Source organism: Heterocephalus glaber, unplaced genomic scaffold, assembly GCF_053883595.1.
Source record: "Heterocephalus glaber isolate CG9 unplaced genomic scaffold, H.glaber_assembly_v1.0 deba00001666, whole genome shotgun sequence".
NCBI classification, from domain to species: Eukaryota; Metazoa; Chordata; class Mammalia; order Rodentia; family Bathyergidae; genus Heterocephalus; species Heterocephalus glaber.
The window spans coordinates 13,448,074-13,475,597 of record NW_028258406.1 but is presented as its reverse complement, the minus strand read 5'-3'; the positions used below and the strand labels follow the sequence as shown (position 1 = coordinate 13,475,597).

Sequence of the window (27,524 nt, the reverse complement as noted above, 5' to 3'; positions counted from 1 at the left end):
AAACACTGTACTTATTCCTAAGAAGACTTTTAATATATACAACAGATATCCTTGGCTTACTGAAGTTAATAATTCCTCTCACTGTCATAAAATTGGTATTATATATTATTTGTGGTTTCATTAATAGTCACTTAGAAGAGCACTTAATAACTTGAACACAAGTCTTATTTGAAGGAATCAGTATACCATACTTTTGATTTGCAAGAATTGATGCTGATGCGATGCCTGCAGATTCAGGATATGGAAAATGACACCAGGCATAAATCTCAGCGAGATATTACATTGTCCAAAGAACTAAAAATATTATGTCTGCATTGGAGTTTTATATGAGTTTTACTTAAATATTTTCATTTTTTTCCCCCAGATTGACCAAGATAGACTAGGAGAGAGCTGTGAAGTGGAGTGTGAGTTTGGGATATTGTCACTAGAGTTGACTCAAAATGAGTTCGATCCATGACTGTCCTTGTTTATTCAGGGTGCAAGGTCACCACTGCTTTTTCTATTTCTTGCTGGTAGGAACAGCAGAGGTCTTTTAATAATGCATTTCACTGAGTTGAAAAACAATATTCTTGGCCCTGGAACTACATATTAAATGCATCCTCAGCAGATGTCATGTGGGAAGGCTAGTGCTTTTAGATGGACGTTTCTCAGTGCATAAATGAAACACTCCAGTGTTGACCTTTTACAGTAAACAATACTAGAAATGTTGAGTACCTTTAAAATTCAAATGGCAGCTTTTAAAATGTGTTTTCATTTTCATGGACAGCTGAGACCTGTCTACACTAATACCCAGCTAATCTGAGATCACGGAAAAAGCTCAAGAAGCATTTAGACTTGGGGCATCTGTGCTTGGCTTAACTCCATGTGCAGAGCCTCTGAGGCCCTGTTCGGTTCGATTTTCCCCTCATCTAGGCATTTTAATTTCTCAGGAGACCTTTTACGTGTCTGAGCATTTGTATCATGCACATCACATTTGGATTAACATATATGCCTCACCCAATTTTAATAGAGTAAGGCTGATCTTTATTAGAAATTTATTTTTTTCCATTAAGTTTATTGTACATTTTAGGTATACAATACAGTTACTTTCATCACTGGGATCTTGTACCCTTACATGATATATCTTGGTTCTTATTTTTTCCCCATTCCCCTGCCCTCCCTTCACCCCCTCCACCCTTCCCTATTTACAAAGACTTTGTTTCCATGTTTTTCCTTTTCTCATATTTTTTCTTTATTAGAAATTTATTTCAAACGTAGATGTCCCCCCTCCTACTTCTGCCTTAAAAAATGTATTTATTGGGTTTGTCTCTTCTTACCCCCAAAATACCTGAGGAGAAAACCTGAACCTCATTTTGAAGGTGCCTACAAGTTTTACTACATGTCCTTGGGAATCACAACACACAGAGTTTCATAGCTGACTGGAGATTGTATTTACCCAAAGGTAACCATGAGCAGCAGGCCCACAGTTCTGCCCCAGGGCAGGGAGGCTCAGGACAGGGCCTCCAGGTGCAAGAGCTTCATAGGGCCTCTTCTTCCAGATTAAAAACTACAATCTGTTCAACAGCAGACTTCTTGCTTCTAACCTGGAGCAAGTAGTAGTCACTCAGGGTTAGTAAATGTACTTGTTTCCTCCCTCTTTGTCTCCTTTCTCTTTGTTTTGTTTCTCCTGATTGTCATCTTTTCTGTTTTGACAATGGAAATAACTATGATAATTCTAATAATTGAAGCTAAGGTACTGATTTAGAAAAACACACAGCCCTTTTAGGAAGTAGCATTTGTAAATTTAGCCTCCATTACACTTAGTGTAATGTAATTCTCAATCAACTAACTGGAGTTTTTAGTTAATAGGGAATCTTTTTGTGATTATAACTGTTAGGGGGAATTTCCAAATAATAAAAACAAATATGCACTATAGAATTCAGTGAGTATCCTAGACATACTATGTTATCATTCTGATCTCTTAAGTGTGTATTTATATATCCAGTACTGTGTAATGATGAGTGATCTTAAGAATGATAATCTGAATACATTAGAATTAGCAGAAAGCAATAACGCAGTTCATCAGTCTGTTATTACTGTAACAATTTTTAAGAATATTGCTTATTTTGTAAACTGTCTTTGATTAGGATTTGTCTGATAATCTCTCATGATTAAATTAAATAATTTTGGCAAAAATATCATAGAGATATATAATCTAGGTGCATCTTATTTCTGTGTTCATGATCTGTTTCATACATCAACTGAAACAGTATTTTCCTTAGCCAGTTTATATCATTAATCAGAACATAGTATTCTTCCATTGTTCTGATGATTGGGGATTATAATATTTTATAAAAAATATGCTTTTATAAATGCAACAGATATTTTCACCTGGATAAAATGATACTTCATTGATTTTTATTATAATAAAGACTTTATTATATTCTAGTTTAGGCATAATATAAAGTTATTCTGATTTTTAACTTCCTGCTTGATAAATTAATACTTTTTGTGAGAATAAGATGAGAAGATATATATGAACATGGTAGCAGATAATAAGTACTTGGCAATTTTTAGGTAAATTAGAATTCCGATTTTGATAATTATTTTGTGTTAAAAAAAAAACCCTCCCGTTCAATCTTGGGGCAGTAAAATGTCAAAAGAAAGTCAGGAGTAAGTTAAATACTGTAGTAAGCACTGTTATCCAATGTTTAACTTCATCACTGAGTTTTTATGAACACTGATAATCACAGTTGTTTTTTTTAACATTTCTGACTCTTGATATTAGTCAGTAGTGACAGTTGATCTCGATTATCACCTGATTGGCTTCAGGTATGCTTAGAGGTTTAGGAAAGCACATTTTTGTGTGTGTCTGAGTGGGTCATGGGGCATGTCCTTAAGGAATTTATATGGTTCCTAGCCCCTTCCTCAGAGGCATTTTGTCCCCACTCCTTCCATTTCTTTAATTTCCCCACTAGAATGCACTTTGGATCTTCTGCTAATTCATCCTTTTCCTGAATTCAGTTGTTTTGTATCTAATTATTAGACTTGATCATTAAATATAAATGATAGGAAATATAAATGATAGAAAAGATATTATACATAATGTTTTGCCTGTTGCTGTTCTTTTTTTTATTTCTGAGTGTATAATACTTATGGACAGGTCTGTAAGGATATTGAAAATGATGCAGTGTGACCTTAAATTTGTCACAAGAAAAATCTGGCAAATTTTATTCATGGAACACTTGTACTTTGCTAGCTAGTTGCTGAATACAAAATGGCAGAACAAAAGAAACAGAATACCTGCCTGCATGAAACTTCAGTCAAGTAGGAGAAATAAACATTGAGAAAAAAGTAAATGTATAAAAAGATTTATTTATAAATACAAAAAATTATGAATTTAGAGAACAAGTTACAATGAGAAAGAATAGTCATCAAAAACATAAAATATGTAAGGACAAGATCTGGGAGTGGTGGCACATACCTGTATTCCAAGCACTCTGGGAGACTGAGACCAGAAAATTGCAAGTTCAATCCCAGCCTGGATAATTAAGCAGTTTATTTAAACCCTGCCTCAAAAAAAAAAGCAAGTGTGCGGGTGGGGTAGGGTGGTGGCTGGGGATGTGTCTCAGTGTGAAGGCCTTAGGTTCAATCCTTAGTACTGAGTTCCAAACAGAAGAAGAAGGGGGGGGGGGGGGAGGAAGAGAGAGGAAGAAGGAGGAGAAGAAGAACAAGAGGAAGAAGAAAAGGAGAATAAGCAGGAATGCTGCAACCTCACATCCATTGACCCTTAAGATTGGGAGATCTGAAAGTTACCTTGCAAAATTCCTTCCCAGTATTACACTGTTGAATATAGAGGTTCAAGCTTTTGCTTGAAAAACAAGAAGCCCTCTTTCCTTTGCTTTCTTCTAATTGATTTATAGAACAGTTATTTATTAACTTCATCCTCTAGTGGATGTCAAAGTTTGATGCCCATCATAATTTCCTTTGGAGCTATTTTAAAAGATGTTTGAACCGCACAGGAGACCCATTACAGGTGATCTGCAGGTAGAGACCAGACATATGTATTTGTAAAAAGCTGGTACTAGTGACCATCAAATCTTGAGAATCTCTGTGTGCCAGGCACATGGGCCAGCCTTGTAGCTTAAAGAGAAGCAGGTAGACACCTGAGAAATACCTGTGCTCTTGAAGATTATATAAGTTAGTATTAGAGTATGTGATTGCTCTATAGAAAGCTCATGTTTGTCTCCTGAAAAGAACTAGTCCTTTACCTGTTTTGAGCCTTGAGTTTCCCTCATTTTTATCCACCAGGTCCCCTGAGCAAGGAACCTGGGAACAGTTCTTATATATTACCTTTCTTGCACCATCACATTGGCCACGCACTCTCTCTTGCCTCCATGTTCCAGTTGCTCTCCACGTTCATCTAGTCTAGCTCCAGAACCTCTCTCAAACCTATTCTCCTTCCACATTGATCACCATTGTTTCTGCTTGGGTTCTAATAATCACCTCCAAAAAGGTGAGCTCTCCCCCTGTAAAGCCCTGCACTTCACTGTAAGAATGATCATCCTTAATTACAAATTTTATCCTGTCACTCCCAATTTAAATACACTATTAAGTCCCCATTGCTTTTGGGAATAAAACTTCTTAGCATGGCCTATATTTTCAGCACCATTCCCCACCATTTGCCCAATAAACACCAGCCAAACAGAAACACTCACTTTCTATACTATGCCACACGCATTTCACACTTAGGTGCTTTTCATCATAGTGTTGCCAATGCATGGAGTACCTTTTAATTTTTTTGTAGTCCCCCCCACCAACCTTAAGTTTCATTCATTCTTCAAGAAAATCTAAAATCATCATAACTGGTAGAGTTAATCTGTTCTTCCTCTGTGTTGTTTCTATCAACCTGTGTTTTAATTAATGTACCCACTTATCTGCCTACTTGCCTGTGTACTGACCTAGATATATGAGCCTCCTTTCTTTGCAGTGAGTGTCTTTTTTGCCTAGAACTTAAAATGGTACTGCACAGTAGACATTAACTAAATAATTCACTGAATGAATGGGAAATGGAATGAATAAACATTATGCTGTATCTCCCACTTATTAGTCCTCATATCTTTCTTAGAAGAATTTCTTAACTAATCTAGTCTGTATTTTCTCTTTGATTTTTATTTAGTATAGTAGATCACCCTTATCCTTTATCTTTTTTTCCCCAGATGTTGTGTTGTCATTCTAAAACCAGCACCAACTGTTTGGAATTCCAGGAGAGAGAAAATGCCATTTCCAAAGTTGTACTAATTTCTGAAGATCAAATAATTGACCCTAGTAAATTTGCTACACACTCAAACTTTTGAGAGAAGAAAGTGGAAAACATTTAACCTAGTGTCAAATTACATTGGTCCTAAGATTAGAATTTATGCTGACTTGTTCTGAGAATATCTTCTCCCACATTGCTCTCACCATCACTTCCAGCTAAAATCCCATGCTTACATTTATTCTACCCTTACCAATTAATGGATGATTTTGCTTGCAGGGAAAAACTTACAAAATGAGAATTGAACGATTCTGTCATCTTTACTGTTTATTGTTAATAATGTTTCCCAAATGTGTTGCCATTTTTCCTTGTTCTTCCTTTTTAGATATTTAAAAAATATATTCTATGTACTATCTTTGACATTTGCTTCAAAATATTCGATCCCAGTTCTTCTGGATTTAGGCCTCTTCAGTGTTCTAAGACTCGTTCCCACAAATTTTTTATTGCTTTTTCTTCTGTCTCTTCATTTCAACCTATTACTTATCCTTCTGGAATCTTAATTCATCAAAGAAGTTCTTGTGAAGACAGCTCTGTATAGTGTTATCCCTTTTTCTTTTACCGTGGTCATGACTATCTAGTTATATAATTAAAATTTTCTTTTTATGACATACTTATCAGAGCTGTTAAATGTTCATATTATACTTATATTTCTCTAAACTTCAAAATTAAAATGTTTTTCACTCATCAATGGAGTGGACCTGATTAGGATTAATGTCCTCTATCCTTACCATTATGAACTCTAGGCTATATAGTAACTTTCTTCTAAGAGTTTTGTCATCTTCATGTTGTTATTGACTGTTTTTGCAGCTAGTCTATATGAAGGCTATTAGATAGTTCTTCCTTGTCCCTAAAGGTTGTGAAGAGACTACTGCCATTTCTGTGCTGGTTTAATTAAATCATTGTAAATATGTTCTCTGTGACTTTACTTGAAGCCCTCTTCTTTGTATATTGAATATACAATATTTTGTATAGTTTTTTAGTCTCTCCTTAATGAACTCTGGAGATTCCTTTTTTATGCTGTGAAGAAATATGCTTTATTTTCTTTCTACTAAAATGATCTCTTTTATGCTTTGAACAGTAAACCCTAGTTTTAGCATTTCATGAGTTGGTAAGTGCATGTTTATATTGTCAAGACTTCCCTAATCTTTTCAGGCTATCTTTTGTAAAGAGGCTTACTTTACTTTTCTGGTTGATAAACCAGCATCTTTGTATAGGAAAACATTGTACTTAGGAAGCAGGAGTTTAAATCCCTTGACATTTTTCTCAAAGCAACATTTTAAAGAATAAAACTGCCATTGTCATTATATACATTCAGATACCAATATAATCTAAAAACCTTTACTGAAATGTAAAATAGAAAGGCAGCTCTGTCCTTTCAGAGCCTCCCATGCTCTCTGGGGATTTCACATATTTGTGTTCCCCATTTCTGCCTGAGCTGCCTGCCCCCTCTCCACTGAAATTTTTTTTTTCGTTCTTTGAGACTCAGCCTATATTCTGCGGCTTGTAGTGTTTCCCTGATACCTTAGATAAAAATAACATCTTTCATCTCCCTTAACCACACACTTCTACAATAAATGTGTTGCTTTAATGTTATCTGCTTCGACATCAAGTGACTGGTCTCCCCCTCCATATTATGGAGACCCATCATTTTATGAGTGGAAGTAGCAACTAATTAGTAGGCAGAATTTTGTTTCTTAACTACCATGTTAAAAAAAAATACTTGACAAAAACTTCCAAAATACCAACACCATGTGAACATATTGTGTGTTTTTAAAACAGAAATAAAATATGTAGGTGGTATAAGTACCATTAGTTTATTTTTTGAAGCATATGAGTCATAATTACCACTATATATTTCCAAACTCCAGGCAAGGAATCATTTTTTAATGGATGGTATTAAAGAGAACCAAAAGGTGGTTGCAGTGGTCAGTGGCAGGCTAGAGAGGATAGATGGCAAGAGGCTATTCCTGGAGGAACTGGCTTCACCTGTGGGTGGCATTGTCATTTGAGCTTGTGAAGTGGAGGGGGCAGTGCACATTTTGCTGCAAAAGAATATGTCCAGATGGCCAGCCCATATTTTGCCTGCCAGACCATACTACCCCATAATGTTGTGTGGGGTCGAGGTTGGCATGTCTGTCAATCTGCACTGCGATAGGGGAGTCCTGCATTTCACATTGCACTAGGTTGTAGGCTTCTTGGCCAGAGCAGCCAGTCAAATGGCCCCTCAATTTCTACTTTTAGAATGACCATAAAAGAAAATAAATGGTGTTACCTGGTGGGATACTATCATCCCAAGTGACCAGAACAGTCCTTATTGTGAGTCTACATGCTGCATGCAGGGTATTATGCTAAGAGTTTACTAAATTCAAATTGCCCCTTGCCTTTAAATGTCTGGAAAACTAGTTGAAGAGGAAACATATATACATAAATATTCAGATAAATAGATAAATAAATCACACACACACAAAGTGGGACATGTTAAGGAAACATATAAAACAATAGTGGTCAGAATGCAGCCATGCCATGGTTCAGTGGTCAAAACAAGCCTAAGTTTTGCTATATCTGTAGCATCAAAAAATCTATATAGTTATTTGTTTATATATGACTCAATAAGTTAACCATTTTAGTCTTGTCCTAGGCAATAATATCAGTGAAATCCTAGAATTTTCTTTTAACACATTTCTTTTTAATATATATTAGGTTGAACTATGTGAAACTGCCAATATTTGACCATTTTTTAAATCCACAGGAGCATTAATTTCACATGGCTCAAAGCAAATATAACTATTAAAAATTAAAATACTGATTTTGGGATCCACATTAAGTCCTCTGACATACCACCCTTGGGGAACTCTGGAGTTTGGGGTAATAAGAATTGATCTTGTAAGGTATGTTAGAGGAAGCCATCCTTGATGTGAGCCTGAATAGAGGAAGGCTTGGAGAAGTGAAGGAAGAGTGGTACTCAGAGGAACAGCTGTGGGCTCTGGTGTGTGGGAGGCAGAATGTACCACCCATCAGAAAGGAAAGCTGAATGACTGGAGGGTGAGCTCTTGCCTCCTTTGATGTAAATTCTCCAACACTTGCATTTATCTGGAAAGCATGTTTTCAGAGTACATGATCACAATCTTCTCTATAAAATTATTCTCTTATTGTTACTAATACCTTGAGCAGAGTCCAGCTTTTCTGTTCAGAATATGTGGCTGTCTGTCACCAGAGTGACTATGTTGGCAACAGCTCTGTAATATAAGTCCAGAGGCATGAGTATGACTGCAAGAAGACAGCTGCATGGGCTATCAAATCCCAGTGAAGGCTCTACCACCAAGGTTAGCAACTGACTAGGTAGAGACTCCCTCCAGTTCATTCTAGAAACTCCCTTAGCCATTCCTGTGGACATCTTTATATCTTTCTGGCTTATGCCTACTGCTAAGTCTCTGGCCTCAGGCCTTTGTCCTTTCCAAGTACAAGTAATGGATAACCCCCCAGCACATTCCTTCTGAGTTTACTTATGGGTATATTAAAGGTGAGTTTCCCAGGATCAGTTTCGATGGCTGCTATGCCTCCGTCAGGCCATAGCTTAGCCCTGCTGGAAGTGTGTTCCAACAGAGAGTGAGATATCTGACCAATGGGCCATGGAACAACACGAACTATATTTGTGAAACAAAAAGAAAACAAATATGTCATACTATGTTGAAAATCACTATAAGTGCTCCAGGTTGTGAAAGTATGTCCTTAATACTTTTAGAATTAGCTTCAATTTAGGAAATTATGGTCATGGTTTATTATTTTCTTATATTTAAAGAGAATCAATAAGTGGATATATGTTTATGTTTTTCTTTTTAAAAAAATGACAATAAAGAGCAGTATTAAGTTCATAGCATCATTGTGCAAAAGGTACAGAAATTTTCCTATATACCTCCTACCCTTAGACATGTATGACTTCACCATTATCAATATCCGCACCAGAGCTACATTTGCTACAAATGATGAACTGACATGGACACATCATCATCCAAACTCCATGGTGTGTATATATTTTAATGAGAATTTATTGGTTTTTGGAGTACAGTTACTAGTTATATCTGTCTGCCACAAAGAGTAAAGCAATGCTACTCCCTTGAGTTAATGGTGTTTGAATTAAAAAAAAAAAGCTGGAGGGCCAAAGTAGAAGTCAACAATAATAACCATAAAAACCATCTATAAATTATTCTCAAGAGCTGAAATGCAGGCTAAATTATATACTGATCTTTAAGATGTCAAAGTCATTTTATTTCTTCCAAATCCAGAGAAATTGTAGTTCCTGATGAAGTAGTATTTTATTTCCTTAATGATAGAGTGAATTTCATTTGTTTGAGCCATCTTATCTTTTTGTGGGCTTACACTTTAAAATGTAGTTTTTAAAAAATGTAATTTGTATTATTATCTAGGTATTTTGAGGCCAGTAGATCACAAGACTACCTGAAAGAGACAGTTACTCAGTTCCCAAGAGGAAGAGCATGCATACCATGCTACACCAGTGAGCCGGACAGACATTGGGTGACATTGGCTTCATCTCAAGGGAGAGAAGGTATGAGGAATAGTCAGCAGGCAAGAGCCTTTACGTGGTGTATTCAGGAAAGCAGGTAGACTTAGGATGGGCTAGTTCAAATAGTTTAATCAAGCTCTGGAATAAAGGGATGACTCTGGTTGTTTGGCTCAGGGCCCTGGGGTGATGAGTGCAAAAGAATCTTGGCTCAGCATAGGAGAGTTATATAAAGGAGGTGGTTGGTGGTGGACTCCAGGTTGGTTGATCTGCATTTGAAGAGTGGCCTCCAGGCAGTTGCTTGCTGGCAATTATGGGAGGGCCAGTCTCTCCAGTGCCTGCAAGGCCCTAGATGTCAAGCAGCAGGAATACAGAAAATAAAAAGGTATACTTAACATAGTATGTATATGGATGCATACATGCATCCACATTTACTCATTCACAGATTATTCAATGAATTTGAGTGTGTGTGGGAGAGAGGGTTTGTATATATACTAAGTACCAGGCACTGCTTTGGCTGATAGAGATTTAGCAAGAAAAACATGTAAAACTGTTTAAGGTAAGCCTGTCCTCATGGAAGACTAACATCAATGAAATAGCTATGTACTGTATAACCTCTGATACTGAGAAATCCTATAGACAAAAACAAGGCTGGTAGATGGACAAAGTTATCTCAGATTGTTATGTTACATAGAAGGTAGTGAAGTCCTCCATAGGGAGGATGTATCCCCACAGCAGGAATAAGGTGAGGGAGTGGACCATTGAACAGGCATCCAGAGGGGCCATGTACACAGTCACCAAGTAAAGATCACAAAATGCATGCTTGGCAGGTTTAAGGAAGAGTAACAAGCCTTGGGCTCCAGGAAAGGAGGAACCTGTAGGAAATGAGGTTGTACAAGTGCCCAGGAGCCTAATACTAAAGATCCTAACAGTTGAAGACCATGAGATTGGTGGGAAGCTGTTTGTACATGTTTCTATGATGATGGACACTGATGCCCTAAGAAGCCATTTGAAGATGAGAGTTAAGCTTTAGCTTCAATACAAATTAATGAGCTATTACCCATTCTATTTTCTTATTTTCTCCACTATTACATTTTTCATGATCATTTGAGATGCCTTAGTTTGCAAGAGGAGAAGCTCGATATTTTTCTCCCCAAAGGTCTGCATTTAGAAGTTATTTTTACGGTTGGAAACAAATTGAACAAATAAAAACTTCTCTGTAGTGTGAAAGGACAGCTTAATGTCATGACTGGAAATGACTTTCTGTGCCATTGAATGCTCTAGCATATACATGGCATTTAAATAAAACAGAATACAATTTTTTAAATTGCCACACTTCTCTAAATCTAGGAGAAGAAATAAAGAGCTATGAACAACCAACAATTTGCTTTTATTTTCTATTAAATCATAGTGTTTTTTGCATCAATATCATTTGCTGAATATAAAGTAGAATCTACCCACACTCCACTTACTATAAGAGCGCCCACAAAGAAAACTTCATTTCAAATCTAATTGTGGACATTGTTCCTTCATTAAAAATTCATAGGGTTTGTGAATGTGTCACATGGTACTGGCATCTCCATTATTTCCCCAGCTCTTTTCCCACTACCAATTCTGATTGGAATTTTAAAACACCCATATGTAGAAAGGTGTTCTCTGAAGAACAGCAACAAAACAAGAAAAACAAAATGAAGAAAGAAAATAAATTTAGAATGTAAATAGAAAGAGTAGCCAAACAAATACACTGCAGTTTCCCCAGTTATATTTCAGTATGTATAGATAGAGGGACAGTGGCAAACAGCCTTGTATTAACCTTTACATCTTCTTTTTTTTTTTTTGGCACGGGGATCAAACTCAGGTCCTTGCGCTTGCGCAGCAGGTGGCGAAACCACTGAGCTAAATCCCCGGCCCACCTTTACATCTTCTTATTACTGTTAACTTCTTTCTCTCAGCAACTTTTAAATGTGTTATTCACTAGTAGCAGATGTTTTGTTTTAGGTAAAGGGAAGAACTGAAGCCTAGGCTGTTGGCCTTTACTGCTTCTCTGTCCTAGTCCTGCTTCCTGTCCCCCACATTAGTGAGACCTAAATAATGTGCCACTGTTAATATTGTGCATGGTGTTGGCTGAAGTAGACAAGCAGTGTCAAGAATTTAAATAGTTCGGTTAGGCTCCACGTTGAGCCCATTTTATATTTTATGTGTTTTTATTGATTTGCATGGAGAACATGCAAATATGACCACATACTGCCTCGTACAACAATGTATTATAAATACAAGGTTGGTGTCACAAAATTATATTGGAGCTGAAAAATTCCTGTCATATAATGATGTTATGGTCATCCTAAGGTCGTAGCACAATACCTTATTCGCATGTTTGCAGTAATGCTGGAGTAAACAAACTTGCACTGCCAGCCATATAAAAATAGAGCACATGCAATTATGTACAGTACACAATACTCTGCTTCTAATTGTTTTTTTTAAAATTCTTTTATTGGTACATTTTAGGTATACAACACATTTACATTTCTCATTGGGAACTTGTACCTTTACATGATGCATCTTGGTTCTTATTTTTCCCCCTTCCGCTGCCCTCCCTTCACCCCCTCCACCCTTCCCTATTTACAAAGACTTTGTTTCCATTTTTTCCATTTCTCATCATTTTTCCTTTACCTTCTTTCCTTTCCCCTGCCTCTTCTACTGCCCCTACCCCTTTGGACCTTTTCTTCCTATTTCACATTGTCAATTATTCATTCTAATCATTGGCACATGTTAGGTATACAGTATAATGACATTCATCATTGGAAATTTGCACCTTTACATAATCTCTCTTGGTTCTTATTTTTCGCCCTTCCCCTGCCCTCCCTTCAACCCCTCCATCCCTCCCTATTTACAAAGACTTTGTTTCCATTTTTCCATTTTCTCATATTAATTCCATTCCCTTCTTTCCTTTCCCCTACCCCTCCTACTTCCCCTTCCCCCTTGCCCCTTTTCTTCCTATTTCACATTACCTATTATATATTTTAGTCCTTATTTACACTTTCAGTTTCTTACACTAGAGAAACTATTCAGTATTGCTTCTAATTGTTATCTTGGAGTGTACTAAGAAAAAGATTACTGTAAATCAGTATGACATGAATACTGGCAGCTGCCTCATGCATCTCATGCTTTCCACATTTCTTTTTTTGCTTTAAGAGGCCACCTTGAGTTATCGACCTATTCTATCTAGGTTCATGAAGTCTGCTCCATGATGTTCATATGAGGGTGACAATTGCCTAGTGATGCATTTCTCAGAATATGTCCCTGTCATTAACCCACATATGACTGTGAGAAAACTAGAGGATAGCATAAAATATGTCTGTGTAACAGTATATAACTGTGATCACAGGGCCTGGAGAAAATACACTCTTTCAGACTTCTTATGTAAAGTTACAGTGACTACTGTATTAATATATTGCAGAGGGCTGGGGATTTAGCTCAGTGGTTCTACCACCTGCCTCACAAGTGCAAGGACCCAAGTTCGATCCCCGGTACAAAAAAAAAATATATATATATATATATCACATTTTCTCCTCATAGAAACTTATTTTTGTAATTTAGCTCAGCAGGAAGCTTGAAAATTCAGAAACAGCTTCACCTCAATAAAACTCTGATTAGAAGAATATAATTATGAAAAAAAAAGGAAGGATACAATTATGACCTCCATTTTATTCTCCATCACATTTTGGTATTAACTCACATTTTTCTTTAATTTGCTACCCTTCTTTATATGTCCTTTTTATTTCTTTGGTTCCCAAGCATATGATCTAACAGCAATTGACATATCCAAAATGTCCCTGGCCATTGCTCTGAATTCCATGTGCTGGATTAAGACATCAAGGCTACATTATAAGTCTTCCCCTTTGATCTTCTGAACCATAGAAGTTTATAAACTAAATTGGCAATGCTGCTGCTAAACCCCTGCCACATACAGGCTCAAACCACCTAATTGATTATTCTGTTCTCATAAGTATCAAAAATGAATCAAACCACAATACTGATATATTTAAAAAAAAAAAAAAACAGAAAGACTGGCATGTGAATTCCAGGAGTAACAGCTGCTATGAAGATGTGCTCGGGAAGCTGCCTTCAGTGGAACTGTGATGCCGTTGCAGTAGAGAGTATTCATCTATAAGGATCCTCCTAAAGGGATCCAGATTTTGACTGTCCAAATATTTGATAGTTTTGCTAGTAATATTTCATTTCTTTCAGTTTCTCCAAAAGCTATTATATGTTAGCCCCTTCAATGACTTGTGAGATGAGAATTGAAAGTGAAAAGTGGAAAAGCATGGGAAACTGACCCACAGGGAACCTGTGTCAGGAGCCCTGCTCTAACATGCAAATCATGCTACCAAAATGCTTTGCACACTATACAGGTGAGGCAGAGAGAGTGATGCACCTAGACAGCTCTCAGGGTCTAAGCTTATCTTTACTGGGAATGAAAAAGTAGCTGCCACAATGGGTAATGATTCTAACAAGCACAGAGTGGGACTCTGATTTAAGCTTATCACACAATAACTAACAAAGAGCCTTCCTTTCCTTGCTTCTGTAGCTCCTGTTGACTGTGCAGGTTGAAAGGAGAACTGAATTCCAGGACCCTGCCCTATGGCTTGGTGCCAGTGTAATGAGGTAGATTGTGTTAGAGACACAAGTAAGATGGAAAAAGAATTAAGATGTGATATCTCAACTCCCTGTGATGAATGTAACCATTATGTACTGCAAACATGTACTAGTAATTTTTTTTTTTAAAAAAGCAAGAAAAAAACCCATGTAGGATGGAAAAGGGTTCTGGCAAATGGGGATTGGGTAAGGAAGAGGAGTAGTAGCCTAACTTTGCCCCCAGGCCAGGGAGAACAATTCTGGGCAGTCTTTGATGGGGATGCTTACACATTCTTCATACCAAGGTCTCAGCTCAAAGCACCAGTTTGCTCTCAAGATATAGATTTGGGGGCTGGGGATTTAGCTCAGTGGTTCTGGTGCCTGCCGCGCAAGCACAAGGACCTGAATTCGATCCCTGGTACCAAAAAAAAAAAAAAAAAAAAGATATATATTTGGGCAAATTTATGCCAAATTTGGGGTTAAAAGTCAATCCTAGGTAGTCACCTAATGTGTTTGTTCCCTCTCTTTTTCTTTAAATGCACAAATATTACCCGGCCCTTAAGAAAAATGTGCTTCTTGATAAACCATGGGTCTTGAATTGTTTCTAACAGTGATTTCTGCTGCTTTGCTCAGGTTATTTGGCTTGGCTACTTCTATAACTGAAGGCGAGGGTTCAGGAAGGCTGGATGGGGTAAGGGCCATGTACAGATACAACAAAGCTATAGGTTCGGATTGACTTACACCGTGGCTGTGCCTGCCTCTGCCACCTGTCTCCTGGCACATTACTGACGGTGGATATTTATCCTCCAAGCAACTCTAGCTTCATTTTGCTTACTGTTCATAGCTCATCCTTCTGGTTTCAGGCTACTATTTGGGGAGGGGTAGTACATCTAAGTTCAACAATGCATAAATAAGTAGTTTTATCCAGAATTTAGTGGTTTGGGGTTTTTTTTTGCAATAGACAAGTTCCTAAGAGTAATTTGCCAAACAATTGCAAGCTAAAGTGTACTAATGCTTCTTTATTTTTAAATTTCTCCTGCTAAAAATTCCTTAAGAACGGGGTCTGTGTGTTGTGCATTATTATATTCCTAGAACCCAGCACAGTGACCTATATACAGTAAGAATTTAATAGAGATATGTTGAGTGGATGCATTCTCAGAAGGACTGAACTAACCTTTTACCCCAGGTATCTCTGTCTTTAGAGCCAGTGAAGCCCATAAGGAATAGAGAATGTCATTCCTCTTTTATATATAGACTTTTGCTTTACTTCAACTCATTACATATATTAGTTTAAATTAAATTTTCCTTATGCAAGTATTAGTTTCTACTTACTAACATATATGATGACTATTCACAGATTAAATGCAATAATGTCATTATATTTCTGTGCCAAGTTTTATTCCTGAGAAAAGGACCACTTTTTAGTTTGTAGTTAAGAATGGAGGCGAGAAGCTGAGCTTGTTGGGTGGGAGTAGGTTGAATGCAGACAGTGACCCCTATTGATGTGGGGATTCATGTGAAGAGATCATACTATAGGAAGTCTAGAAATAATGGTTCATTTCATTTTAATTTAATTGTGTGTATTACTGTTATTTTTACCTTATTTTTACTTATTAGTAAAACTCTGTTGTAGAGACTGTATCAGGTTGATATGTTGGATAAGTACAGGAACACATATCTACTTCACTGGGGAAAGTAATAAAATCATTATCCTAATTGCCATAATGATCAATGCTGGTGAATATTTTGAGTTGACAGATACTGCAATTCCCAAATGCCACTACTTTATACATTATATACTTAACCACCACTAGTTGCTGTTTATTTTCTAAAGTCATTATTTTACAATAAAAGTTATTTTATAATAAACTATAATATATTTGAGAGATGCAGATGAAAATAACACTGCAATTCTACCTCACCCCAGAAAGAATGGCTGCTATTAAGAAATCATCTAATAACAAATGCTGCCAGGGGTGTAGGGAGAAAGGAACCCTTCTCCATTGTTGGTGGGAGTGCAGAATGGTGCAACCACTGTGGAACTCAGTATGGAGATACCTCAAAGAACTAGGCTTAGAGGCCCCATTAGACCCAGCTGTTCCCCTCCTGGGTATCTTCACAAAAGAACTTAAAGAATCTTACCACAGTGATATATGTGCACCCATGTTTATAGCTGCACAGTTCATAATAGTGAAAGCTTGAAAACAGCCCAAGTGCCCATCAACTGGAGACTGGATAAAGAAAATATGGGGTTTTTTAAATAAAATGGAGTACTACTCAGCCACAAAGAATGAGAAACTTGGGGCCAGGGATTTAGCTCAGTGGTTCCGTCGCCTGCCTCGCAAGCGCAAGGACCCGAGTTCGATCCCTGGTACGAAAAAAAAACTACAGACATTTATAGCTAAATGGGTGCATATTGAGGCCATCCTCTTAAGTGAAATAAATAGGACACACGTGTAAATACTGAATAGTTAGTTTCTCTAATGTGAGAAACTGAAAGTGTAATTAAGGATACACACGGATGAAATTTCCTAAAAACGTATTTCTTGGATTGTGTTTCCATCGCGTGTCATATGACTGTATCGAAATTTAAATTAGGCAGAAGTTTGGTTTATGTGGAGTCTGCTAACTAACTGGAGTTTTTTTTCCAGACCACTATTTGTTCAATGTTGGTTTTGGGGATCTTTCTGAAACAAATCTCATCCTCTGGTGTCTTGTTGGTGCTTGAGATGCTTTTTTAAGTTATATGGAAAAATGTTTAAGTGCTTTTCAGTTTTGTTTTGGTTGAGTTCTACTGTATTTGAATATTATTGTAGTTTTTTTCCCCTTGCATTGTTCTCTCAATTTGCATGGTTTTAATTTTTTGTATGTGTGTGTGTTTGATATTAAAGTTATTTAATAAAAAACAAATATTTACAATTAGTCCAGAGAAAGAAAATCAAAGGACTTAAAGAGCAGATCTTTTTCATTGAGACTAGAAAGGAAGAAATGTGATAATGCTAGTGAAAATTCTTTTAAAATATTTGTTTAGGTTGGGATTAAGCCATATAGCTATGAAAATAATAAACTAGAATAGGAATAGCAATACTCTGTAATTCCTACAAAACACATTCAGCATAATTTTTTATACATAATAAAACCATAAATAAATATGATTAAGCAAACAGGAAATTGCACTCAGTACATGAGCCAGATGTTTTTCTCTCATATATGTGTTTTTTAAGTTCAGTGTTTGCTTCCTCTTCCTTCTGCCTTCCACCAATATATTTAAGTAGTTTGTGAATAAATTGCTGGGGATGGCATTTGACCTTGAACTGAGTTTGGTGAATGAAGAACTTTATCTCACATGTAGTGGTCTGGATAAAGACAGAGTGCCTTAAGACTTGTGTGAGCAGTGGCGGCTTTACATTTGGAGGCCTCTCCCTGTGTCATGCTAAGCATATGAAATGCATTCACAGCTGACAGTATAATTTTGCCCATGGGAATTTCGATTGAGATTTTTATAATTTTGCTTTTGAAATAATTTGCCTATAAGTTTCTCCTTTTTATCTAAAACCAGCTCTGATTTCTTCATGATTATGCTGACTTAGGAATTTCTGCACAGCGAGAAAGCCCACTTATAAATGATTTTCAACTATAATGGTATTTATCTGAATGCGAAGCTTGGAATTGTCATAATACAAAATTTATAGATACTTAAGTAATTATTTTAGATAGCATACTTTTCATTGTACATTAGCACAAAACATTTTCAGGTCTCCAGTGTTATTACAGCCTTCTACAGCCTGAGTATCTAATTAATAATACATGAACAGTTAGAGAATCAGCTTTCCAGAAACAGATAGGACCTTTGACCCTAAAGACCAGTAGAGAAAGGGATTGTATCCAAGGAGTTTTGTCCTCAAAAATGTTATCCCCTGTGCAGAAGGATTTCTAAGTGGCATTCTTCAGATTCAAATGTCTCCTCCTATTGACAGCGGGAGTAAGAGTATTAATGGGGTAGGGTGGGAGTGAGAGGGCAGTACATTTGCAACTTTTTATAGAAACCTAAGGCCAAGATGGAGAGAGACTAGGGAAGGAATTGGAGCTGTAGCAGCAGGGTTTGATAGTGACCCTCAATCCTGTCTTGGGTGCTGGAGCCTTCCCATTAGTATTTACCTGCTATAAGCACCTCTGTGACTATCACCATGTGTCACTACCATTACTTCTGATGATCCTTGGCCACCTAAAGCAGCTACAACATGAACACCTTCTCCAAGAAAGAACCAGGGTGATCCTTCCATAGTCTTCTGACTCATTTATGCTCCTGGAGCATAAAACCACCTTTCCGTGCCCCTTAGTCTGCCTCTAGTCTAAGGAAACTGCAGGCCTTTGTACCACGAAGGCCTTTCATTCCTAGCCATCAGAGCACCTCCACCTGAATCCTGCTGAATACAGCCCGTAGCACCAGAGGCTTGACTCAATTCTTAAGGATGCACCCTGCCAAACTAGAACCTTCCAGTTGGATGTTGGGCTGTAGAATAATGTGCCTCAGGCAGTTGTGCCTCAGGAACCATCTCTAACTATCCCACCCAGCAAGCCTCCCCCCCCCGCCCCCCACCCCAAGAGGTAACTACAGCTTTTGTTAGACTCGGAGAGGTGAAAAGGAACATCCCAAGTGGCCTTACTCCCTGGTTACAGAGCAGAACAAAAACTATAGGTGGGCATTTAGAGAAAGAGAAAGCAAGGTCTTTGGACCACAGCAGCACATTGGAGATGAAGGCATCTTGCAAAGTCTGTGAGTCCTGTCAAGCAGCTTGACTGTGGGCTGATGCTTTATTCATTGGATTTCCATGGTATCGTTAAGAGCACAGTAGTTTAAAGAGTAACTAATATGTTCTTTGTATTCTACTAAAAGAAACATTAAACAAGATGAGCTGCTGGTTCAGACTGGTCTGGATAGATCTGGATTTTATTGCAGGGAGATTTCTAAGGCACTGCCCTGGGCTTTTGGAAAAATAACTCATTTACCAGAGTCTGCAGCTATTCAAGGTTTAGTTATTTACCCACAACAATTAAAATGTTTTACTTTGTAGCTTAATATGTTTCCCATCGTTGGGTCAAATTGTAAATGAGTACACAATGAAAAAAAACTGAGCACAAAACAGCACAAATTATAGAATAATATTGTCTGTCTTTCTTTATATAAGTAGTTAATAATGTTTTCAGAAATTGTTTTCTGTGTATTAGTGTACCCAAAAAGACCAGAATTTAACCAACATGGCTTTTCTATACTGTGCGTGCATAAAAATTATTCTTTGGTTTTCAGCTGTGTCCATGGTTTAAAGAATTTACCTCTTTGAGGGCCGGGGATTTAGCTCAGTGGTTCTGCTGCCTGTCTTGCAAGCGCAAGGACCCAAGTTCAATCCCCGGTACCAAAAAAAAAAAAAAAAAAAAAAAAAAATTTACCTCTTTGAAGCCTGGAATCCACCTGAAGACATGTTCCATACCTTTTTTTTTGGTACCGGGGATTGAACTTGGGTCCTTGCGCTTGCGCAGCAGGCAGCAAAACCACTGAGCTAAATCCTCGGCCAATGGTCCATATCTTTGTCAGGTGAAGCTTTTATTTAATTACAGAATTCTATTCATACTGTTGCCTACTTTGTGGAGCTTTCCGAATGTGAATGGAAAGAGAACAGAGAGTGCAAACTCAGAATTTAGCAGCAGAGGGAGGTAGTTATCTGTGTCCTCATTAACTTTCTTTTTTAAAAAAACTTTTATTAACTTTCATAAATGTGTCGATGGCTAACTCAGATGATAACTGAGCCTCTATAACCCTCTCCCAGGAATTGGAGAGTTGCTTTCCCAAGGGCACACATCACTCCAGAAATAGGATTTGAAGACTGAATTCAGATTTAGGTCTCTTCTTCTCCAGATAAAGGGACAGGTGGAAGGAGAACTTGTGAACTTAATGACTATTTAAAATGGTGGCCACACACACCAACCATCAGCTGAAGCTAGACAGACACCTATCAGGAACCTTTTACAGGAGACTTTTACAGTCTCTTTTTTGGAGACTTCTATATTTGTGAAAGTTGGAATTGAGCTGTCAGGTTTTATCCAATTCTGCAAGCCTTGATGATCTGTGAACCTGGTTGTCCTGAATCCCAGGGCCCTGCAAAAGATTTACTTCAAGTGGGGCCCTTTTAGTATCAGTGGATCAAGGCTTAGGTTTACTGGTCAGGTTGCTTCCTCTAATAATTCACTCACCAGCAGAACCAAGTAATAATAAGTCTTTCCATATGAATGTATTTTGTGAAGTAGAAAACAACTTAGTATAACAGATAGTGTGTGTGATTGATTGACACCCATTAATGAGGGGAATAGATTGAACCATTACCTGTTTCATAAACAGTCTTCAAGTAAAATATAAGTTATTGACCTTTCCAGAAATTCAACAATGATCTGAATGTGGAAGGACCTAGATTTTAAAACTAGTCCAAAACAAAGACAAAAGTTACATACCATCATAGTAGCATCCAGGCCTTTTTTTCCTGTTTTTAATAGAAAGAGAGGTACTTTATCCTTAATGTCTCAAGATTGCTCTTTTATTACTTGTTCAGTCTAGAAATACAAAGATACCCTTTTGCAAAAGCAGAGATTTCGTGAGAAAAACTGAGCTCTGTCATTTTTGTACACTCAACCTATGTAATGTCGAATAGTATTTTCCTCATGTCAAAAAATTATTGGCTTTTGTCTTGGTTGTTTTTCTTGATTGCTCCCCTCCCCTCTTTCCCCTCTCCCTCCCTCCCTCCCCCCTTCTGTCTCTCCCCTCCTCCCTTTCTCCTTGTTCTCCTCTCCTTTCTCTGCATCTCAGCATATCATGGGTACAACCTTATCCATTCTGTAAGATAGAAGGAAGATAATTTGTAGTTTAAAATTGGCTGCTACACAAAGAAAAATTGAGGATATACAGTAATCACAGATGCATAATGGAATTATGTGTTTGAGAAATGGCCAGATCTGCTTTTCATGCTCTGCGGTTCATGCCAAATTGAAACTTTTCCTTTCTTCCAAAGATTTCCCATCTTTAGTATTATATATATATGCCTTTGTCACACTAATCTACTGCTTAATGGGTCTGGAGATGCAGTTATTTATAGATTTCGATTCATTCAAAAAGCAGCTGCAAGAAGTCTCACAAAAGGAGACAGTCACTGTAACCTGCTCATGACCCTGTGATGGTTGCCAGGAAAGTGTGGAATCTTAAATCCTAGCAGATGACTTGTTAAGTGCACCAAGAGCTTATCTTGTAATTGATGACAGACTTTAAAAAAATTCTTTTCTTTGACACTTTAAAATTACTTGCGTTCTGGATATATACCCCTTTGTGTTCTTTAAGTTTCAAACTTCCAAGCTTGAATCCTAGAGCTGAACTTTTCTCTCATTGCTCTTCCTTTATTACTTTCTTGTTTTCCTATTCACCTTTACCTCCATCCTTCCATGCATAAATTATTTTGAAAATGTATCAATATATAATATTTATATAGAATTTGAAATATTTTTATAAATTTATAAATATGCTAATCATATATGGAGAGAGGGCACCTGCCATGTTTCATGTACTGAGCTTGGTAGCTCCATGTTATGTAAAGATGACTAGCTTCCTTAATCATTCTATTCTTAGAGTTTGTTAAGAAGATAGACTAATTGTAATATAAGTGACTGGCTCAGAGTGCTGTGGGAACAAGAAAGAGGGAACATACTCCTTTTTCCTCTTACCTTATAGGGACAATTTAAAATATAAACTAGAAACAGCATCTCTCCTCAGCTACATTGTGATTTGATATGTGTCAAATAGTGACTCTGAAGAAGAGTACAGTGCACCTCTAAGTACATGGATAAGAGGTTAGAAATAAAAGAATACCTTCTGATTTCATAGATTTGACAAAGTGCTACAGATTTCACCCCTTCCTTCATCTCTGCCCAGCTATGTCCTCTCTCTCCATCCATTTCCAAAAGGTGACTTTTTTTTCCAAAACTAAGAAGGTCTTTTTTAGCTTTATTTAATAAACTATTCCTAGGGGGCTGGGGATTTAGCTCAGTGGTGCCACTGCCTGCCTCGCAAGCGCAAGGACCCAAGTTCAATCCCCAGTACCAAAAAAAAAAAAAAAAAAAGACTATTCCTATTGTACAGACTATTTAACAGACTTGAAAATTTTATTACACTTCATAATATAGGAGCTAAAGTTTATCTCTACTATTAGCTACCTATTCATTATCATCTTTAAACTTTCTCCTCCAAGTTATCTCCAACACTCAAAAAATTACTTCAAGAATTAAGGAGCAATTTAGACACTGCTGACATTTCTTTTGAGGGGACAGGAAAGATTTTCATTTTATACTTTCAGTAAACTACATGAAATTCTGCTTAAATTGTTTATCTTCTCCATAGTCTCCCTTTACCATGGGTGACCACAACAATCCCTTCTTTGTTGCCATCAAAGCATTCAACTTTTGTGTTCTCTTTTATCACATTTTCCAGAGCAGTTTTACTCCAACCCCAAACTTGTAGATTCCATTCATCTTCCTGAGCAACACCAGTAGTTAGCAGATTCCATTCTCCCTAGAATCCTATTTAGTCACACTCTATACTAAGTAGGGCCTCTCTCAGTGTTATCTTGCTTGTGAAGAGATAATAGTGAGAATTTTACAAAACAAATGAATAATATGAAATTAAGCTTCTCTAGTTGTTCCTCAGTGAGAAGCTGGTATGCAAAACTTAGTTTACTCTTATAGGAAGCTTAAATGTCTCCCTTATTTTTCATAAACAGTTGCTTAAAAATCATTGCATTAATACATAGGCAACACCTGTTTAATATTGTTTTAATCTGTGGAACATTTCCATAACCTCAATTGAGTATACTGTAGATTACATAAATACCAAAGTTAGAGATTTTCATAGTGATAGAAAAGTGACCTTTGGATGGAAAGACATTTTTTTCTTTCTACTATAAACCATGGAAATGCTAATGAGGAGTTCCTATAAAATAATAATGTTTCAGATATCACACAAAATAAGCTTCCTCTGGAATCAGCTTTTTGTAAGACATTAATAAATCTGCTTCTCTACCTGTAATTATTTTGTTGAAGTAAGCATGTGTCCCGGCCCACGGGTAAGTCAACGGAGACCCTAGAGGGGGAGTGAGAATGACAAAGGACAGGGGACACGAGAGATGGAGACAAGACAGGTTTCTGATCAAGTCTCGTTTATTGCGGAAGCTGCTACAACATATATACCGTAGGGCTAGAGGGGAGGAGCAAGAGGAGGGTACTGGGGCTACTTCCTTGTTGCCGGGTAGATTTGCAGCAAGCCCGGGCATGTCCGTAAAAGGCACTCAAGAGTTCAAGCGGGGGGGGGGGGCAAGGCCCCCCACAGGTCCTCCCTTTAAAATTATAACTTTAGAAAGGCGTCAGGAGAGCCAAGCCTGCGGGGGCTGAGCCTGTCTTGGGTCAGAGCGACATACGTGTCTGCACCGTGCACCTTACCCGTCATCGGTTAACCAGAGAATCCAGGCTCTGGCACCTGTCTTAGGCGGCACAGGAGGGTTCTCCCATTGCATGGCACGCTTGCTCAGTTGCCCGTCATTGGCTTGCCAGCCCTCTCACCAGGTACTCATCTTGATCAGCCATGGCCAACCGATTATAATGGACCTGTATGGGCGCTGTTTTTATTGCCTCCATCTGGGCTCTTAGGAAGGCCACGATTTTGTTATACAGTATGGGCCCTAAAGAAATGAGCAAGAGTAGACCCAATAGAGGTCCCAACAAAGGGAAAAGATAGGGGAGAAAACCATTGAGGCCAGTCCAGAGGGGATTTTGAGTGAATTCTTGTCGTCGTCTGTTTAAATCTTCCTGAAGTTCGCGAATTTTTCCCCTGACGATCCCAGATTTATTGGCATAAAAACAACAATGTTCATTTAGGGCTATACAAATCCCTCCTTGTTTTGCCGTGAGGAGGTCCAGGCCCCTTCTATGTTGAGGGACCACCTCAGCCAGAGAATCGATCTGATCTTATATATCTGTAAGAGTGTTGGAGAGAGCTTGAACATCATTAATCAATTGGTTGGATAATTTGGCATAGGAGTGTAATGCCACCCCGACGCCAGCAGAGCCAGTGGCAAGGGCACCGGACACCCCTAGCCCCACGAGCAAGGGGACCAGTGAGACGGCTCTTTTATGTCGCCCAGCAATATAGTCAAAGCTGGGCAAGGGCACTGGCTCATCTCCAGGAATAAGGGAGATGTCCGGGAGGACAGTCGCCACCACGCACAGCCCAGTCCAATTAGTGGGGAGGGAGGTGAATGCCAAGCTCCCTCCACAGATGAGGACGTGACCCGGGGCAGGGCAAATGGCGGCAGAGTCATTAAGCACTACCGAACAGAGAGAGAAATTTTGGACTCCAACATGTATGTTGAAGCTATTGTTGTGGCCTGAATTTAGATAACAAACTGAGGCATTGAACTGTACTGGCTGGACCCTGAAGGGCAGGGAAAAGCTGCAATTGTAACTAGAACTGTTGGCGTAGTCAGTTTGGTCGACAACTGGCAAGGCGAGGGGCAGGGGTGTGCCAAGGGTCAAGCATAGCCAACAATCTGCAGCAAAGGCTGGGTTAGATGTATTGATCAAATGATAAGTGGCCTCTAGGACACTCAGGGTTTGGGCGTCAGGGTCTGGGCGTCAAGGTTTGGGAAGGACCAGTGGATGATAATTTAGGGAGGGATACATCTCTTGGATGATAGTCCCAAGTTGTTTTTGTACTCGTTCTTCCCGGAGCTGATCCGAAGGCCCACCACCATCAGATATATGGATTGGGGCCTGTGGCGGCCAGCAGACATCTTTGCCGAGACCGCCATTGCAAGAGGCTTGGCCAAATTTAGAATATCCAGTGGGGCTGGGAAAATCCCAGTCACCTCCAACGGAGCCCCTGTAAGTTCTTTGTAGAACAGCAGTTAAATATATTTTTCCATCGGAATATGTACATTGTTGGGCTTCAGTGTAACAGGTAGAATGCATCTCTGCGGCCATGACACAACTGGCAGGGCATGGCCCTGGTTTGCAATCAGTACTACGAGTGTAACTTGTGGGTGTAGCCCTGCCAGAACCCCCGGCACAGTCACAGGGGTTACCATACAGGGCAATGAGCAATTGTTGTTTGTTAACTGGTTGAAATCCACTTTTTGTTGTCAGTGCCAGGAACAGCAACAGACCATGCAACAGATTCAGGGATGTCATCTTTTTAACCTGTAAGCAAAATTTCGTCCTGCGATGTAAACAAGGCTGGGCTGTAGATAAGAGAGTTAGGCTAACCTGATTAAGCTTTTGAAGATAACCAATGTGGACATACTACAATAACATATTCAGAACTTAACCAATATAAACATTTTGTAACAACATATTCAGTGCTTAAATATCAAGGACAACCAATACAATCAATTTATAACATATTTAGATAATATTCATTGTGATATGTCTCCCATAAGATTATATAATATAAAATTTACTAGGGGGTCCCTTTAATGAATTAAGACCAGAATAAGCATTTTCTGGGTGGCCACTTCTATATTCATCAAAGGGAGTTCCCATCTATAATCGTTTTGACAAACAATTAAGAATATATATCTTTTTATTTTGTAACTGTTAATTGCAATTTGATTGTTGCATGTGGGTGACAATGCACATCACTTTCATAAAATAAATTTCAGTGGTACTTTGATCAATTAACAACCTGGGAAGAAAAGCATGTCTTTAGTTTAATAATATTTATCTATAAGTCAATTTAACAATAGGCGAATATCCTTTGAAGAGGAAGGAACATATTGAGCTCAACTGTACGAACACAAACAACAGACAATAGACAAACATATGAGACAGTGTATAAAATTAGGGTGCACCCAAATATAACTAGCCAAATTGAATTATACTATTCTCTTTATGATTATTAGATTGTAATTGTAGACGCCATTGTTAACTGGTTGAAATTGGACAATGTTGGATCATCGGCATCATCAACACGCTTATCAACTTGTTTTACTAAGCGTTCTGGAAGCCACCTGGCTGACTTCATTTCCTTGGAGTAAACACACACTGACCCTCGGCCCCAGACGAGTACGGGGTCAGGCCCATGCCATGAGTGGTCCAGGGGGTCTCTCCACATCACAGAGGCAAATTGTTTTTGCGTCTCTGTTTGCCAGAAACGGTTGGCTGCAGATAAACCTTTGGCATCCAAATTTAAGAAGTTAAGAATAAATAGTGCATGTGATATCAGGTTTCTAGGTGACCCCTTGATAGGGTACCATTCCCCTCTTTTTATTTTATCTAATGTAAGTTTGAGTGTGAGGTTGGCTCTTTTTATAATGCCTTGTCCCTGTGGATTATATGGGATTCCCGTTATGTGTGTTATGTCTAATTGTTTGCAAAACTTTGAGAAGCCAGAACTGGCATAGCCTGGACCATTGTCTGTCTTAATTTGTTGTGGACATCTAAGTACTGAGAAGGCAACTAGAAGGTGGGCAATTACATGTTTAGTAGCCTCCCCGGATTGTAGGGTGGCAAATACAAATCCACTATATGTATTAATGTTGACATGTATATATTTAAAATTTCCAAATTTAGGGTAATGTGTGACATCCATATAGTGTATAACATACATTTGGGCCCAAGATTTACATACGGCCTGAATAGCTGAAGCTACAAAGGACTGGCTCAATGGTCTGCACAATACCTGTAGAGTGTTTACCTAGCCCTTTGCCTGGAATGTACCCATTTTTAAACATCTGCATAGTGACAATTTCATTAGGGCTAGAAATAATCATCCCCATTTGTGATAATAGGTCTCTCCCCCATAGATTAATGGGTAACCCTGAGATGATATAAGGTTGAATGGTGCCCTGATTACCATCTTGGTCTCTCCAGGTCAGATCTTTGGCACTTTGTTTAGGATTTTGACTCTGACCTATACCCCTGAGATGGGTGAGGGTGTCTTTTAATGGCCATGCCTGAGGCCAATTTTTTTCCCTTGATGATAGTTACATC

At 38.2% G+C, this 27,524-nt stretch overlaps 1 protein-coding gene across 25 annotated transcripts in view; it reads left to right on the top strand.

Annotated features, from left to right (window-relative positions):
• The window catches only part of Enox1 (ecto-NOX disulfide-thiol exchanger 1), a 571,647-nt gene that overhangs the window by 337,395 nt on the left and 206,728 nt on the right, over window positions 1-27,524 (top strand). For 15 of the 25 annotated variants that reach the window (XM_021257898.2, XM_087197401.1, XM_087197400.1 and 12 more), the window contains one exon: window positions 9,721-9,860. The exons of 6 other annotated variants lie outside the window; for them this stretch is intronic. In XM_021257898.2, coding sequence (XP_021113557.1) covers window positions 9,721-9,860 — 140 coding nt within the window. Of the gene's footprint in view, window positions 1-9,222; window positions 9,318-9,720; window positions 9,861-23,567; window positions 25,419-27,524 lie in introns of those variants that run through there. 4 more of the 25 variants (XM_013072055.3, XM_087197402.1, XM_087197403.1 and 1 more) reach the window with 3 other exon arrangements.